The sequence below is a fragment of the Lepisosteus oculatus genome, chromosome 5 (assembly GCF_040954835.1).
Source record: "Lepisosteus oculatus isolate fLepOcu1 chromosome 5, fLepOcu1.hap2, whole genome shotgun sequence".
Classification (NCBI taxonomy): Eukaryota; Metazoa; Chordata; class Actinopteri; order Semionotiformes; family Lepisosteidae; genus Lepisosteus; species Lepisosteus oculatus.
The window spans coordinates 32,439,509-32,456,374 of NC_090700.1; the positions used below are offsets into that span (position 1 = coordinate 32,439,509).

General features: G+C 40.8%; 1 protein-coding gene across 1 annotated transcript in view; it reads left to right on the top strand.

The window, feature by feature from the left end:
• Positions 1–7,733, top strand: part of dennd2c (DENN/MADD domain containing 2C) — a 47,743-nt gene extending 40,010 nt beyond the window's left edge. Inside the window, exons 13-19 of the mRNA XM_069190295.1 lie at positions 525–668; positions 1,278–1,460; positions 3,013–3,054; positions 3,227–3,335; positions 3,834–4,076; positions 4,767–4,853; positions 7,001–7,733. Coding sequence (XP_069046396.1) covers positions 525–668; positions 1,278–1,460; positions 3,013–3,054; positions 3,227–3,335; positions 3,834–4,076; positions 4,767–4,853; positions 7,001–7,032 — 840 coding nt within the window. The 3' untranslated portion in view covers positions 7,033–7,733. The remainder of the gene's footprint in view (positions 1–524; positions 669–1,277; positions 1,461–3,012; positions 3,055–3,226; positions 3,336–3,833; positions 4,077–4,766; positions 4,854–7,000) is intronic.
• Positions 7,734–16,866: the final 9,133 nt, after the last annotated feature.

Here is a 16,866-nt window from a genome sequence, read left to right on the forward strand (position 1 = left end):
TGGCCTGAGATAGGGGCTTCTCAAGAGCCTGCTCCTCTAGGTTCATGGCACATACTGCCTTTAATTCTGCCTTTGCTCTGAATCGGACCCTTGAATTCATTGATTCAATTAATTCTAGTTACTTAAAGCGACCAGTAATACCTTCTAAGCTGTGAACTTGATTGACAGACAGGTGCTCTCTGATAGAAGAGAACCCATCTTCAGCTACTTTCCAGTAAAATTTCAAGCCTTGAGTCTCTTCAGTCTATCCTCTTCAGGAAAGAAGAGAAGATGAAATGACTCCTGGAAGTGAAAGTAGTCAGTAATCCTTGGATCTTAAAGAGGAATTGCTCTGGAAGGAGAACCACTATTGGCCTAACCGGGGGGAACAGTAGTTTGCTTGGAACGAGGAGAGAATGCTGATCAACAAATTGCAGGGTTCATTGTTGTGTTGTGATTGTCTGATGGCATGAGAAGAAAGGTCTGTAGTTGGCCAGTACTGGAAATGCTGTTGGACTGGACCCCCTGATGCTGTGGTGTTGCAGGTCTTGAACCTGTGTCGGCCGGTGGACTCTCGACTGGAGCACGTGGACTTTGAGTGCTTCCTGCAGTGCCTGAGTGTGGGCCGCCTGCTGCAGGTCTTCGGCTCACTGCTGCTGGAGAGGAGGGTTATCTTCGTGGCAGACAAGCTCAGGTAGCCATGTGCAGTGCCCAGAGCCTCTGGCTAGACTTGGGACATACAGTCATCCCTTGTTTGGTTGTGAGTAAATGTTGTAAACTGGTTATACACGTGCATCTCTGCTCACATACAGTAGAAGCACTCAGTGGGTTTGAGCTGAACAAGGACAATAGAGAGGAATAACTAATGCGTTGTGAAGTAGTGGATAGCTGAATGGGTGCAGCAGTTTAATAGGAAGCAGATGGATTATAGTCATAGCGGATGCATTTAAAAATTCCTTTTTCTTTAGCTTTCCTGATAGCTATTGGAAGCAGTGAGTTTTGATTATAGGGTACTACTAGTTTAGAACAGTCTTTACATTAATTAGAATAAATTCCAGCTCAGAAACAGATGTTTCACACCCATAGTATTGTTGCCTCAGGACATTTCAAGCCCAAACACTTTGGCTGTAAACTGCTGTGCGTGAATTCAATGTTCGATATTGATAATGAGACATTGCTATTGGAACCCCCTGACTGGACAGACTGGCTAGGACCTGCAGTGCCAGAATAGGTATGACAAAGAGCTGCTTTCCTTTTCTCTTCTTCTCTTTAACTTTTTCTCGGTTGTAATCCGCCACCTCAGCACCCTGTCACGCTGTGCCCACGCTGCCATCGCCCTGCTGTACCCTTTCACCTGGCAGCACACCTACATCCCTGTGCTGCCCGCCAGCATGGTGGACATCTCCTGCTCGCCCACACCCTTCCTGATCGGCGTGCTGTCTGGCACGCTGCCCGAGCTGCTGGAGCTGCCCATCGAGGAGGTGAGCGCGCCCCCCCTCTTCACCCTGGCCCGAAGCCATTTTGACACCTGCTCTCCCACTGCTCTCACCAAGCACAAGTTTGGTCTTGAGAAATGTTTTACATATGATGAAGTCCAATTACTCAGTTAGTGGAGTGTGAAATCTGTAACATTTCACAGTTATTTTTGTCGTACATTCTTGTTGATGGTGAGTAGATGCAGGTTGACTCCCAGTGTGATGTTTTAATTTGCATAATCTTACAAATGTAATTATAATGGGCAGCTCAGTGGTGCAGTAGCTAGCGTTGCTGCCTCACAGCGCCGGGGCCCTGGGTAGTTTGTAGGTTCTCCCTGTGTTTGTGTGGGTTTCCTCTGGATGCTCTGGTTACCTCCCACAGTCCAAAGACATGTTGATAGGTTAACTGGCTATTGTAAACCACAATTTTGGTCCTGCTATGAGCGTGTGCATGTCTGTGTGTACCTTGTGATGGACTGGTGTCTCATCTGGGGAGTACCCTGCCTTGTGCCTGCCGCTTGCCAGGATAGGCCCCAGCCCAAGCTCCCGCCGTGACCCTGCACTGGGGAAGCAAATTAGACAATGGACGGTTGTAAATATAATTACTACTAATATTACATAAACAACAGCCATTACAGGTTTAAAATATAACAAATGTACGTAGAATGTTCTGGATTTTTTATTTAAGTATTTTAAGAAGTTTTGAAAATGTTAAGAAGGCAAACACTAAAAAACAAAAATACAAAAAAACAGCCAGATAATAAACAAAAAGTTTAAAAACTTGCTTATGGCTTTTTATGCCTTGTTGAGATCAGAGTAAAGTCTCAAAATCACAAAATGATTGAATATATGAAACAAACAGGTCAAGTACAAAGATCAGTGTTCTCCAAAAGATTCAAGAAAAGGAACCCAAATCTTATGGAATCACTCCAGAGTGCTTTTGAATTATGCCCTTTTAACATAGAATGTTGATAGAAATATTAGAATATTTTTGAGTCATCTTAACCTTCAGTGAATTTACACATATATAACTGTTACACCAGGGCCAATTACAGATTACTTCCAACAGCTGTCCATGTTTATTCCAAGGTAGTTTTAATTAGTAATTATTTCCCTTACACTTAAGTCACCCCTTGATCAGCTTTGGAGAATCAGACCCTTAACTGTTTCAAGTAAGATTTTAACCTGTCAGTCTGGGGTGGAGCTCAGGGTGTTGCTCAGGGCACCTTGTGGAGTTGCTGGTCTTGACCCATGGGCCCATGCGTGAGCTGTTCCCATGGGCCCAAGCTGCCCACTGTCAGAAGGCAATACAGTGATGTGGTATTTAGAGCAGCTACAGTACCTGACAGCTCTAGGATCCTGGGAAGGATTGCTTGGGGTGCCTGTCTGTGTGGAGTTTGCATGGTCCTACGACATTTGTTTTGGGTTTTGCTGGGCAAACCAGTTTCCTCCTGCGTCCTAAAGACATGCAAGTTAGGTTTGATTGACTGCTCTGTATTGTCTGTTTCTGGAGGAAGTTTGATCAGCATGACCGGAACTTATCCCACCTCTTTTGCAGGTGCTCATTGTTGACCTTTGTGGAGACCGATTCATCCGACAGGTGAGTGACCGTTCTGATTAAACCCTTGACAACTTTTAAAGCAGTCTCGAGTATTGAAATACATAGAGCATCCTCAGCTGCAGCTTTCTGCTCTAGTCAGTTGAATTCAGCAGTCATAGAAGTGTTTGAGTGCTGCTGTGGCTTGTGTCCCTCACCCCCTGGTCCTCCACAGATCTTGGATGAAGACTGCATCCTTCCTAGCAAGCTCCACGCAGCCCTGCAGCAGATCCTGGAGCAGCGTGAAGACATCCTGAGGCAGGAGGACCAGACGCTGAGGGACGGTGAGGGTGTCCTGTTTTTCATTGGGCAGTCTGGAGGGGACATCAGGCTCGTAAATCAGTTCACATAATAGTGTCCATTACTGGAGTTTCCGCCCTGTTTTCTAATATAATAATTCCCCCAAAATTAAGTAGTGTTAAACCACCCTATAGCAAGTTGAGATAGGTTATATTCCAGGAATCATGGTATCGTGCTGTAGAGTAATAATTAAGTGAAATTCTAGTATAAATCTTCCATTTCAAATCATCCTTTGTGCAATTGGTCCACATCTTACTGGTCATTTCAGAACCTGTTCTAACTTCTTCGGGGCCTTGTACTGTTTCTAGAAGTTTCTGTACCTTGCAGTTTCTCACAGACATTAATTGGATGTTTTCTGTTGACATCTTGATTGTCACACCTTGCGCTTTGTATGCTCCTGCCCGCGTTTTGTCTTGTAAAGCTGTAAAGGATGCTGTTCCTGATCGGCCTCCGTTTGCATGCTTGTCTCCATTTCCTCACAGGCCCTGGAGGCAGCCTGAGTGAGCTCATCTCGGAGGCCTTTGTGCATTTCTTTGTGGAGCTGGTGGGACACTACTCCCTCCACATGGGCGGGGGGAACGGGGAGCCGCGAGCGCTGTGCCGGGAGGCCTTCCGGAAGTCCCACCCCTCCCGTGGAGCCAGGCAGTTCTTACAGCTGTTCATGGAGACCCAGATGTTCGCTGGCTTCATCCAGGACAGAGAGCTCCGCCGAGGGGGTGTCAAAGGTCAGCATGAGAGAGCTAGTGTCTCAGTGTACCACATGAACAGGAGTGGAGATGGCTGGGTTTGCACATTTCAGCTCTTGCTCTCCAGCTACGTACCTCCATCTGCCAGGTAGTCAGGATGCTGAAGAGCGATTCGTTAAGATGCAAACAAAAACATGATTCTTTTTTGAAGAAACACAAGAAAAAAAAAAGAACCCTGGCTCTGACAGAATACAGCATCATACCAAAACAAAAACGTGGCACTGTGGTTTAAATTAGAGAAAAGAACGTGGAAATGCACACCTCAGGATAAGGAGGTGATCAAGTGAAACTAAATATGAAACTAAATGAAAAGAACTGAGAAAGTGTATCTCTTGCCTGGAGGCACATTCTCAAACCTGGTCCTTCATTCGCTCAAGCCTCCTGGTGATCTACCGCCCAACCAAACTGCCTACTCCAGTCAGAGCGACACTCTTGCCACAAACCTGGAATCGTTCAGTCATTTGTGTAGTTATCATGACCGTAGCCATCTGAGTTTGAGGTTTAAGGTTGTTACTGTGAATTTCTTCTTTTTAAAAAAAGCATCTTCTAGTTCAGCCAGAGAGGAAGAGTGATGATAGAGAGTGTAAAAGTCAAAATGATCCCACGATACCACATTCTCCATTGAAACTGACCCCCCCCTCTTTTCTCTTTCGACACCTTTGCACACAGGGCTTTTTGAGCTGAGGGCTGTGGAGCACCTGGAGTCGGCACCAGAGCCAGAGCCCAGTGGAGTGAACAGGTTCCTGAAGGGTTTAGGTGAGTGTGAAAGCTCTCAAGAAATGCTTTGCTTCTCCTCCTGTCTTTTGCTTTATCTGAGCTCCTGTTTCTTTAATAAAGCCCTTAATTGAACTCATGGACTTATTCAATCCACTTTTATGTCTGTGGAATAACTGTAGATGTCAATTTGTCACACATAGATGCAATAAAATTACTGCCCCACCTGACTGCTGGAGATGACCTCCTTTAAATATACAGTCACAAGCTAGCTCTCTTTCCCTCTATTTAGTTTCCTCTCAGTGTTTTTTGAGCGCTGATTCATTCTTCCTGGAAGTCATTAAGGTTGCAGGTGAACTGAACTGTATTCAGATAGGGGCTCTATGAAACCTGCATGAATTTCTATCTGAAGGACAGCTCAGGAAATTATATGTACTACGTTAAACACATTGGTAAATAACAGGATTTTAAATTAAAGGGACTCTTACTTCTTCTGTGTGGTTACCTCATTGGTTAACCAAATATGTAATTTACAGGTAACCTGTAAGTTCTAAAAACTATTACTTGAGGTCTAAATAATGAGATCAGTTCAAGAGCCAAGAATCCAGTGCCCTCATGACTAATATTTGGGAAGTACATCTTTGCTGTTTAGTTGTTCCATGCAGAAGGAAGTTTTTCTTGTGACACAGAGACATCATGCTCTACATTTAGTTGGCATAGAAAATCTAAAGCACAGGCTATTACAGTTAGTTACAGTCAGAACCATAGGCTGGGATTCAGTTCACATATAGTCCACACATAAAGTAAAAACCTTTGGTGTTTTTACTTGTCAGCCTTGCATAAACAGCACTCCTGTGGTTCTTTGTCTGTATCTAACCGCAATGTGTGTGTTTGATAATGTCTCAGATCAAGTTGATTGGCCCATTTCTTACACAAGGCTAACGGTATTTCACATTTTTGTTTTTTCTTTACATAATGACACTTTAATCTGTCCCTTTTTCTAGTCTGTTCCTCAAAACCATAAGTCTGCTGATCATGAGACAAGGCGATCTTCTTCTCATTTACCGATCATGCAATGTGTTAGTCCTATCAGGCAGGCGATGTAGCTCACTAATCCTAGAATCCATTTAACTCATATTTCAGTTCTACAGTTTACCAGCTGATATTAATATACACCCATCCTTCAGTTTATGGAGGTTATTCACTCCTTAGAAATGTCTCAAAATGCTAACTTTTGTATAAGGAAAATTCACATTATTTGTAATACCCTCTTCCCTGACCGCCCCATCTTCTCATATCACCGACCACCTAATCTGCTCCCCTGAAGAATGCTTCACAGCCAAAATGTGTTTCTTTTCTTCACTTTTCAGCATGGAGTGATCCTTTACCGGCTCTATTGCTTGTAAATGCTTACAACTCTCAAGATGTCCAAGATGTACAGAATCACCCTATATTGCTCATTGTTATCTTACAATGACAGATTTGTCTAAATAAGAACAGTATTGCATGTTTAAGATCATTCTATATAACTTGGTAAAATAGACAAAATATGTAAAAATGGTACAGCATCTGCTTTTTACGATAAGGAGGATGTTTAATATTAATCACTATATAAGTGATATCATAAGGAAATCACGTCACATTCCTTTTGCATAAAAATTACTTAATACAGTAAAAAGGATTATTAAAATCATTATAGCAAAACTTGATAAATTGAGAGTTTGTGCAGCAATGGGTGGGTGTATAGAGTCCATTTATTGAACGACACTTTTCCTTTCAACAGAACAGAGATTTAAACTGTGTAAATTAACATTCAACTGATATTTAAAATGCTTTAAAAAAAGATCAACATAATATGTTTGGAGGTTAACAAATATGCAAATAGTACAGGCCCAATTACTGCTAATTTGGGAAGAATTTGTTGTAAAGTAGGATAAATTGACAAGATGCTACAAATATTACCTGGTATATTACCTAAATCTGGTTCTGTTTTGGAGGCAGAGCTGAAATGTTTGTTTTATTTTTCTGATTATAGTTTAGTTATTGTAAATGGGGAAAAAAAGTAGTATGAACTGCATTAGTGGATATAACACTTCTTTTGGTTATAGATCATTTCAATAAGATAGAGGAGTGACATATATTGTCTTTCTTATCTTGTTTTACTTTTTTATTTTTGTGTTTGTTTTCAGGAAGTAAAATGAAATTCCTTCAAAAGAAGTAAAACTGCAGAATGTCATGATGGGACAATGCAGATAGCAGTATGGGACCAGTCAGCTGTGGCCACACCCCTCGTTAGAGTGGGCAGAACTAGCAACACAGTCTGCTTCTGCTTGGCTAGACACCTGTGCCAGTCCCAGGACTGTCTGGCCAAAGTTTCGGGAATGGGGATTAACTGGAAACAGCCAATGGAAAGACGTGATAGAAGAATCTCAATACAAACTTTTGGAAAAACTGGAAGAAAGCTGCCTATCAACCTTCATAGACATTTCCGGGAAAGACAGGACAGGGTATTTTTTCTGTGAAGTTAAAGGAGCATTTCCTATACTTTAATTTATGCAAATAATTTATATTATCATTAATCTTATTCCTGCAACCTTAACACCATCTTGGTGTATTTTCTGACAAAAACACTTCTTGCTGTTATACTGGAGAAAACTTCTGCAATGCTCAATTTTATGGATTGGTTGCATCAGTCAGCAGCACAGATCTCTTTAGTGGTATGTTCAGTCTTTACTGATTGAGGGGGCGGGTGTGGCTGTTGGGAACTATCCTAGGTGCTGAACAAGATTTTCAATGGTGGTTTCAGTTTTTTTACAACTCCTTTACAAATAGTACAGTATAGGAAATTTGCTTTTTGATTTCAGCCTATGGAGTAAGTTTTCTTATTAAAGAACACTCCTGTGAATTCTCTCTTACTTTTAATTGCTGCTTTTAATTGCTTCTGACCCCCCTTTTGGGTGTGCAAAGTGTCTGTCCTGACTGTTCTCTGTACATGCTTTGAAAGTCTCAAATTAAGCTTCCTCTGTTATTTGTTCTAGTTCCTATTGCCATCCAGATGTTTTGTTTTTCATTTTGTGGAGGTTAGCAATTAAGAATGTAGAAATATGCAACATTAGTCTAAGTACACAAGTAAAGCTGATGTTGTCCCTTCTTTTGCTCTGCTCTGCATGCCCAAGTGAACCCACTGGTCTCTTGCATAAATGGAACACATTGTTACCCATTTTGTTCCAGTATGCAATTCAGTTTTTCTGTTCCTTAGAATTTTAGAGTTGAGTGCCCTTGTGTATTATTTCTCCACTGATACAAGTGCTCATTAACACAAATTGTTTAAGGGGCTTTCTCTCTTGTAGATCGGCCAGATGCGGCTGTGAGCCAGTCAATCCATGCTCTTTTAAACATGGGGCCAATCAGCTGTGGCCACTATTTCCAGAATCAGAATCAAATTTCCAATCGGAAACGGGCTAGAGTCTGTGCCAGTCCCAGGACTCATTAATGCTCGTCATTGGCCAAGCTTGCATTCCTTTGCTGGTTCAGGAGGTGACACATAGGTCAAACATCATGCAGACTTCCAGGTTAGGGACTTGAGGGACAGCGCCATCCCCACATGACGGAGGAAGCTGTTCTACGGAGGCAGGTTGGCAGACGGGCACATGGCCTGCTTGCAGTGCGCAGCTTCACCAGTGCGCACAGCAGGAAGAGGAGGAGGCAGGGAGCAGCCTCGTCTGCAGGGAGGGCAGGGGCTCGGGTACCGCAAGGTAAAATAGAAGGAAATATTATTGAAGACCACGTCTGAAGAGAATTTATCATCCTGGTTTCCAGCTATAGAGTTTCAAAGAGAGAATATGCTAGTGTACCAGAGTTCGGCAACCACTCTGGTAATGTGAACATACAGATATATTTTACCATTATACCTGCAACTGGCTTTATGGCCCCACCTATTTGCATCAGACAAGTTTTTAAAATGTTGAAAATGGAGATGAACAACATGGAAAAGTGGGGAAAACTGTCCAAATTAATGAGAAAAGTGAGACACTGTCATTGGAGAGCAGCCATAGCATGATTTGGTTTTGAATTGTTGCCCAGAAATTTGGAATGCTTGCTTATATATGCAGCTTCCATTGAGATATGGAGGAACACAAAGTTAATTTCAAGTCTGTTAATTTGCACAACTGGATATTGCTGGAATCTCCCTTCTTGCATTATGTGATCAGGATGTTAGTGTTTACTTCATCTCAGGAAAAGGCAACAGATTCCCGATGCTTTCTGCACTTGACTATAGTCTCTCCAAGTCTTGAACTGTCTGGGAATTGATGAACAAGGTTCTGATGAGGAAAGTGTCATATTGTGGTTGACAAAGTGTCTGAGCCCTGAGGTCTTGCAGAGCGCACTCACCCAGCCTGCATTTTAGCCTGACAAATGAGTCCATAAATGTCATTGTTCTTGGGTGAATTTTCTGGCAGGTTTGTGTTGGACATAGCAGTCTAGGCCAAAGCCTTTTAGAATTTGCTCCAGCTTCGGATCTTGGCCAACATATAATATATCTTATTTTCTCAAATGGAATCTTTTAGAGATGTTTTTACATTCTATAAACTTCTTTCAAATGGATGCCACAGTGGCACTGTGGTTAGCTTTTCTGCCTCACAGCGCTGGGGTGCTGGGGTATTTCAGACCTGGGGTACTATGTATGGAGCCTGTATGTTCTCCATGTGAAATTTAATGCTAGATTAATTCGCCTCTGGGAACATTGGTGTGATAGTGAGTGTGTCTGTCCTTGTATGCCCTGCAATGGACTGGTGTTCCATCCAGGGTGTATCCTGCCTTGCACCTATTTGTCAGGATAGGCTCTGGCTCCCCCGTGCCCATGTATTGGATAAAGCAATTAGAAAATGGATCGATGGAAATTTTTTTTTTCCTGAGACAAACATATTTAAGACATTTTCAGCTCTGAAAAAAAAAATAACCTCATGCACTTAATTATGTAATTACCTAATTATAATTTACACTCAGGCGGAACAAATGAGAGCAGACAACTTAGGCCTTCAGCATCTGAACATGAGAGTTTAGCTGCAGAGGAAAACCTGCTGGAAGGTGTTTGTTTCTTTGAGTTTCACATTGTTAAAAAATATAAATGAAGAAAGCAAAGGGGATTTTAAGAAATATCCATTAGTAGAAAATACTCTCGAGTTTTAGACCTGTATTTTAACAGAATGTAACTGTTTAGTGTCCTTTATTATCCAAATTACATTCAAACCTCGCACCTAAAAAAAAAATCAATCTGCTACGGACAGTGTTTAATCTTTATACAAGTTGAGAGAAAACTTTGAATCATTGTGCCATTTTTTGGCGCTTTTCAAGACCACGGTTCTTCCCAAAAGAAAACATCTCTTTTAAAAAAAGTCTTGTGGGCAAGACATCAGAGGACTAAACAAAAATAGGATTTCATTTCTTTCCATTATCTGAGACCTCAGCTTCTGAAACACTTTGAAAATCAAACACTGTTTCCATTAAATGAAAATTAAAATACGTTTTTGGATTAAAGTTAGAAGTGTGCTGGTTTACAAAACTTTCTGCCTGTTATAGACCATGTTGGTTTCTTGAATTCACCCTTAATCGAGTATGATTCTGTGCTGATTTATATTGGGAAGCAGTGCTCATATACAGTAGTTACTCTCTTGCCTGACACTTGAGACCTGATAGATGCAGCAAATTCTCATTTTCCCCATGTGTTTGCAAGAACGTCCCATTGTGAAAAGCTCAGGATGTCACAATTAGAACAGAATTCTGCAATGTATACTTTCTAAACTTATTCCAATATGCTTCTTATCTGCAGATTTGTCTTCAATTGTTCACAGTCAGTATAGTGTTATATCTGACTTCTTGGAAACCCTTGTAATTTTAGTGAATTTTTTTTTCATTAAATAGCTGAGTGTTAATTGCTCTTCTCATCCACCCTGTTTTCTCTTATCTGTATAGCATATACTGGCCTTGCAGTCACATGATGCTAAGGGTTGTAGTCGCTGATTAATTGAGGCTGCCATGCTTCGCAGTCCAGATCAATCAGTGTTGATATAATTCTTCAGCTCAATAATTGACACATGATATAGCAGCTAATTGGGGAAAAAAATGCAAACTGAAAATTATTTTTAATTTTAGTCAGAATATTTTCTCCACTCTACCAATGGTTTACTTAAAGGAACCTGCTAGTTTTAAATCATGTTATGGTGGTTTCCTTGCACAGTATTTGTTCCATGCTGTATTTCCTTGCACAGTATTTGTTCCATACAGGCCAGAATATGGATGATAATTTTCATAGTTATTTCTTATTTCAGTACAGAATTCACTCTTCCCCCCCTAATTCCAGACAAAATCATTCTAAATATAATTTTATGTAAAGAAAGAAATAACTTCACTCATTTCATCCATAGTCATGTTGACTCTTTGTTAGTTCTGCACTTTATGATTTTTGGAATTTGAGGAAGAGAGTTCATATAAAGTTCATTTAGTTTCTTGCCAGCCTGTGTGTAATGTACAGTATAGTGGGAACCCCTCAATGGCCAATTGTAATAAAAGCCGCCTATAATACAATATGGTATGGGTTTTAGAAAGATACCTCATTCTTGTCCACCTTTTATAGGCTAGGGATCAATGAGACATTGTTTGGACATTGGGCAACAATGGGTCACTTAAAAATGTTCCACAGCAGAAGTCGTGTTTTTATTGTATTTTTTCTAATATGTCAGAAATGAATTAACCCCTACTTGTTCTAGTAAGATAGAATTATGCTTCACTGAATTTCATTGAAATAATGAAAGCAAAACAGAAGTAAGTTAAAGGATATCCTTTGAATTGCATAACATCAAGTTAGCTCCAAGGGAATGTATCTGATGAGATCTGAAATATACACTCCTGTCTCACTATACACAACTGACCTACTGTATATGACAAACCTGTACAGGGTGTCCACTGTTTAAATGGTGGGGGAACAAAAAACACTATTGGACTTGTAACGTTTAGGGGAAATATGGGGTCGCTTTCTATAACCTTTTATTTAATTTGTCTAGGACATTAAAAAAATGCTGCAATAAGGTGACCTGATAATCTCTTATGTATAAACGTGCAGCAGTTGCGAACTAGTGCGGAAAGACATTCAGTTCCGGTTTGTTAAACAAAATGGCAGTGTTGTAACATTCCCCTAAGTTCAGATAATGTAGAAAAGTGCTGTTTGTCAGCCAGAAGTCTTTGCTCGTGTACTCTTGTGAGAGAGATCGCATCCCATTTTTAGAAGTTCCCAGGAAGTTCCCAGGAAATCGCTACTGTACTTTCTCTTAAATGTTAAAAGATCCCATGAAAAGAGGACGATTATTGATTGTGGCTTGCAGCATAAAAATATTTAAATGTTCGATGTCTCCTTTGTTTTTCCCTTGAATGTTTCTTGAATTAAATGGTTGAAGAACCATGAGCATTTAAACCATAAATTGCTGCTGTGCCAGTGTAGGCTGACAGAGGGAGCAGAAAAGACATCTCAGATGCCAAAGCACTCTCCTGACATGCTCCTGGAGACTAACATACCTGCTGGTTTATCATTGTTGATTAGCTTTTTATTTAAATTAAACATTAAGTGAACTGACCAGTTATTTGATTTGAACTTTGGAGGTTTTATATTTTTTGGAACTGAAAACAATTAAAGAGTTCAAATTTGACAATTCAATTATTGGAATACTCAAGTGGGGAGAAAAAACAGCAGGTGTGTGAAGGCTGGGAACCCCTGTCCTACAGCCAGAACAGGAACTGACAGGAATTTCCTTTTTGTGTTACATATTGGCTGTGACACCCTTGATGCCTTGTCAAGCGACCACAGAGGTACCCGGGAGCTGTAGTTTCTTCTGTGCTCTCTGTGACAACAAGTGTTGTTGTTTGAGATTTGCAGCTCTCTTCCTTCACCGTGCTACTGTGTGTTGCACAAATATGTATAAAACATTTTCCAATTCCCTAGTTAAAGGAAAATGGATCTATATGTGATACAAAAAGCATTTATTGTAGTGAAAAGTGATTATAAATGTAATTTTAATTCATTTTTACCACTCGTTCCCTGCCTTTATCTGTCTTGTGTTTATCAAGAACACCCCCACTTTCTGCAGTAAACGAAACTGTGCTGAACTGTACTTTTTCGACTTGGCACTTCCTAGCTTGTGAAAATGTAAAACAAGTCGGGACCAGAAATGTGCATTTGAGAAGTCTGTGTCTGAGACAGCTTGCTTTGGAAAAAAAGAGAAACTTTGAAAGCTTCCATTCGGTTGACCAAATGGTTAAGTGGAATAAATTAAGTGCTTTGTGTGTCTTGCATTAACATACTGTATGTTTTGTCTTCAGGATATCTTGGACAACATGTTACCTGGACATGTTTTTATATTTAAACTTTTTAAAGCCAGAACCAGAAATGAGCTGTTGTTGTCTTTGCATCCTGGAACTCCCAGTTTCTGTACAGTTTTACATGTTTTAACAATGATGTCTGTAGAAGTTTCCCCAAAATAAACATTATGTACAGTACATACCTCAGTTCAGAGCTTTATTGAATTACTGACTCCAGACAAAATGCATGTCCTCAGTGTACTGTGTACTGTAGCAAGTGCTTTTTATTAGGTTACAGATATTTTTTGGGGGGTGGGGGTTAATTTATTTATTTTCCCTTGTCACATTTTTCCATCCCACACATCATCGGCAGCACTGCCCTGCCCAGCAGATGCAGTGTGAAACAGTCTTGCAGGAATGGGGTTGTGGTACAAAGTAGAAGGTACCCTGAAATGTGGATTGATAAAATGACACAGTAAACCAATACTGAAAACAGTTCCCCAAGAAAGACAGAAAGTTTTCAAAAAGAGAAGGTCATTCAGCCCATCTAGCTTTTGTTAGTAGTTAAGTGATCCAAGTATTTTGTTCACCATTTATGTGAACATTTATGTGTCCCTACTGATTTCAGGGCAATATCTTTTATATGACACTGACCAAATTGCATGGCCTACATGAGGCCTTACTAGTGTAGTGTGCTCTCACGAGGCACCAGTTCTGTAGGGGTTTGGGCATTTACTGGGACAATTATTAATTGTGGCAGTAAGTCACAAAATGATTATTTTAATGGCCTTAGAATCCAACCATGCGGTGTAACTCAAACAACGCGCACACACACAGGTACTAATACACGAGGATACATTTATTAATACATAGATTATGCATTTAAACCTAACAGATCTTATCGTGAGGGTCATCAGAATACAAAGATATATGTATATATTCATTCAGTTACAAAGAGTTACACATACCAAGAGGACATACGTTCGGTATATCATTCATTTAGACCGTTTCGTAAATAAACTTGGTTACAACTTCTACATTAGATACTCGAAACAAGTACATAACTCCTAGGAATTAAATTTATATCAACTGGTTGGGATAACAATTGAATTCTCGAGCTGTAATGCAGTGAAGTTGAATACTCATCCAATCTCTGGGGATTCAGATCTCCTGCAGGCACAAAGAAACAGTTGCAGGCTTGTTACTGTCCAATCCGCGATCTCTGGCTCCATGCCAGGTTATGCTGTGTGGCTTGAGAGAAGTTCCTGCGATGTGCTGCTCTCTGAAGACTCGCTAGTTAGTGTTAGCTTTAACAGGCAAAGTTGTGCACAGGAGAAAAGTTACTGTGGGTCCCAGCGGGTCAGGAAGAGGACCGGTTCGTTCGTGATGAAGCACTAGTTCTGAATACTGATTCAGCTGTCCACAGTTCCGACCTGTTCACGAGGCTTGCTGCTGGTGGTAACCTCGGGTGGATCCTTTGGTTACTCGTGGCAACCTCCGCTCTCGACTCTTAGAACAAAGGAAAGTTCTGGCACTCAGACACACTGGCCGTTCTGTGGTGGTCCAGGCTGAGTCTAAGGATGTTCAGGAGGCGCACTGTGAGAATGTCCTGCCCTTGGGAGCCTTTCTGCTCCTGGGCCGTCCTGCCCTGGAATTGTTCTTCCCCCTGGAATTCTTCTTTTTGGAATTCTCCTTCAGGCTCTCTGTGTTGCCTGTTTTTACCTGGAGGAACTTCAGGTTCTTCATTGGCTGAAAGTTTCATGGGCATCAGAGACCCACGTGGGTTACTCGGCCCTACCAGTTCCTGATTGGTTGATCAAGGTGAGATATGAGTCACTTACTCCTGACACTTAGGAATGCAATCCAGATGTCCATCTGGCACTCCCTAGACAGATAGGCGCCAATGGATGACCATTGATCATGATAGCCAGGCTTAGCTAAGTGCATCCCCATTTGGGAGCTGTCCCTTATCAAAAGAAACCTTAAATCAGCCTGCATGAATAGCTTCTCTGTGGCTGCACCACAGAGATGAAGAGAGAGATGGGGCCTCACTGGCAAGGGAGCAGAAAACTTAATTCCTGTATTTTAATAAGCCTCGTCGCTACACTAGCATACCCCAATCAGATTTTAATGTAAAATCCCTTTATTCATTTTCAAAGCTTTTAACTGTATATACTACACGTTTGCTTGCTTTCCTATGTTGTCTGGAAGATGTATTGTAAATAATGTATCAACATGAACACTTAAGACTTTTTCCATAAATACCCTCTTCTAGCTTCCCAAAATGTTTCCCATTTTGCATTTATAGTTTATTTTTACTGCTCGCATGCAGAAACCTGCACTGCGTTACACATGCCAGGTGTTATCAAAATATTTTTGAATTTAATTGACTGTTTCTGCAGTGGTTGCTAAATCTAATTTTTAATCATCTGCAAATTTGACAATTAATTATAGACCATTGATAAAAACCAAGAAGGACAGGGGTTTTAGTTCAAATCTGTGTGATAGTCCTCAAATTACATCACCCCAAATTTGAGTATTCAACCCTTATCTGTATCTTTCTTTTTATTATATCTGTACCCATTACTGTTCAACAATTCTTTGTTCTGAAGAGCACACTCTGTTGATAACCAAACTTTGTGAGGTTTTTTAGAGGCCACGGCACCTCATATGCACATCTGAATGTCATATCCCCTTTAACATAGGTCATTATCCTGGAGGTCCACATACATTTTTCAGCATTGACTGAATGCTTACATAAAGATTTCAATAAAGACATGGAAAAAGTACAATTGTTTGTGTGTAATTTAATCAGAATGTGTTTATTTAGTATGACTAGATGAAGTTCAGATCACACTTTAGGAGCAATTAATGCAGGAATATAGATAATTCCAAAGGGTCTGCTCATAGAATGTAGATGGGCTTGGAGGACAGACAGGAGACCAGAATTAGATGAATGATTCTCCATCATTTTCAGTTTGCCAAGTTTCTGTGATTCCATCCATCCATTTTCTAACCATTTCTTTCAGTTCAGGGTCACAGGGGAGCAAGAGCCTATTGCAGCAAGCAACAGGCACATGGTAGGATATGCTCCGAAAGGGAGACCCGTACATGCCAGTCCATACCACAGGAAGACACAAACACAGACACACACTCGCACCGAAGTCCAATTTTCCCAGTCAATTAACCTACAAGTATGTCTTTAGAATGTGGTAGAAAATCCACACAACCATGGGGAGAACATACAAACTCCATGTAGTAAGCACCACAGGTCCGGCATTGAAGCCAGAGCCCCCGCTCTGTGAGACAGCAATGCTAACCACTGTGCCTCCATGCCACCCTTCTCTGATTCTAATAACATCATAATTTCTTGCTAATGTAGTAGCTTCTATCTCATCTCATTGGTTTTTGATAGTCCGAGCATTAAGGCATAAGCACTTAATTGCCTGATTATTTTCTCTGTTTTTCCTTTTGGTTCTCTCTAGGTCTTTGCTCCCTAAGTAACGTCATGTTTTCTTTGGTTTCTCTCCTCTTTTATTCTAGTTTAAATGTTTCAGAATTTCTTCGTGGATTCTTTTACCAAGACGACTGATGCCCAGCTCTGTGCAGATGTCCTTTACCATGGAAAGATTTCCAGTGCCCCCAGAATCGTCTTCTGTACTCCTTGTACTCATCCTTGTGTTGATTTTAAAGGACTAACGCTTGT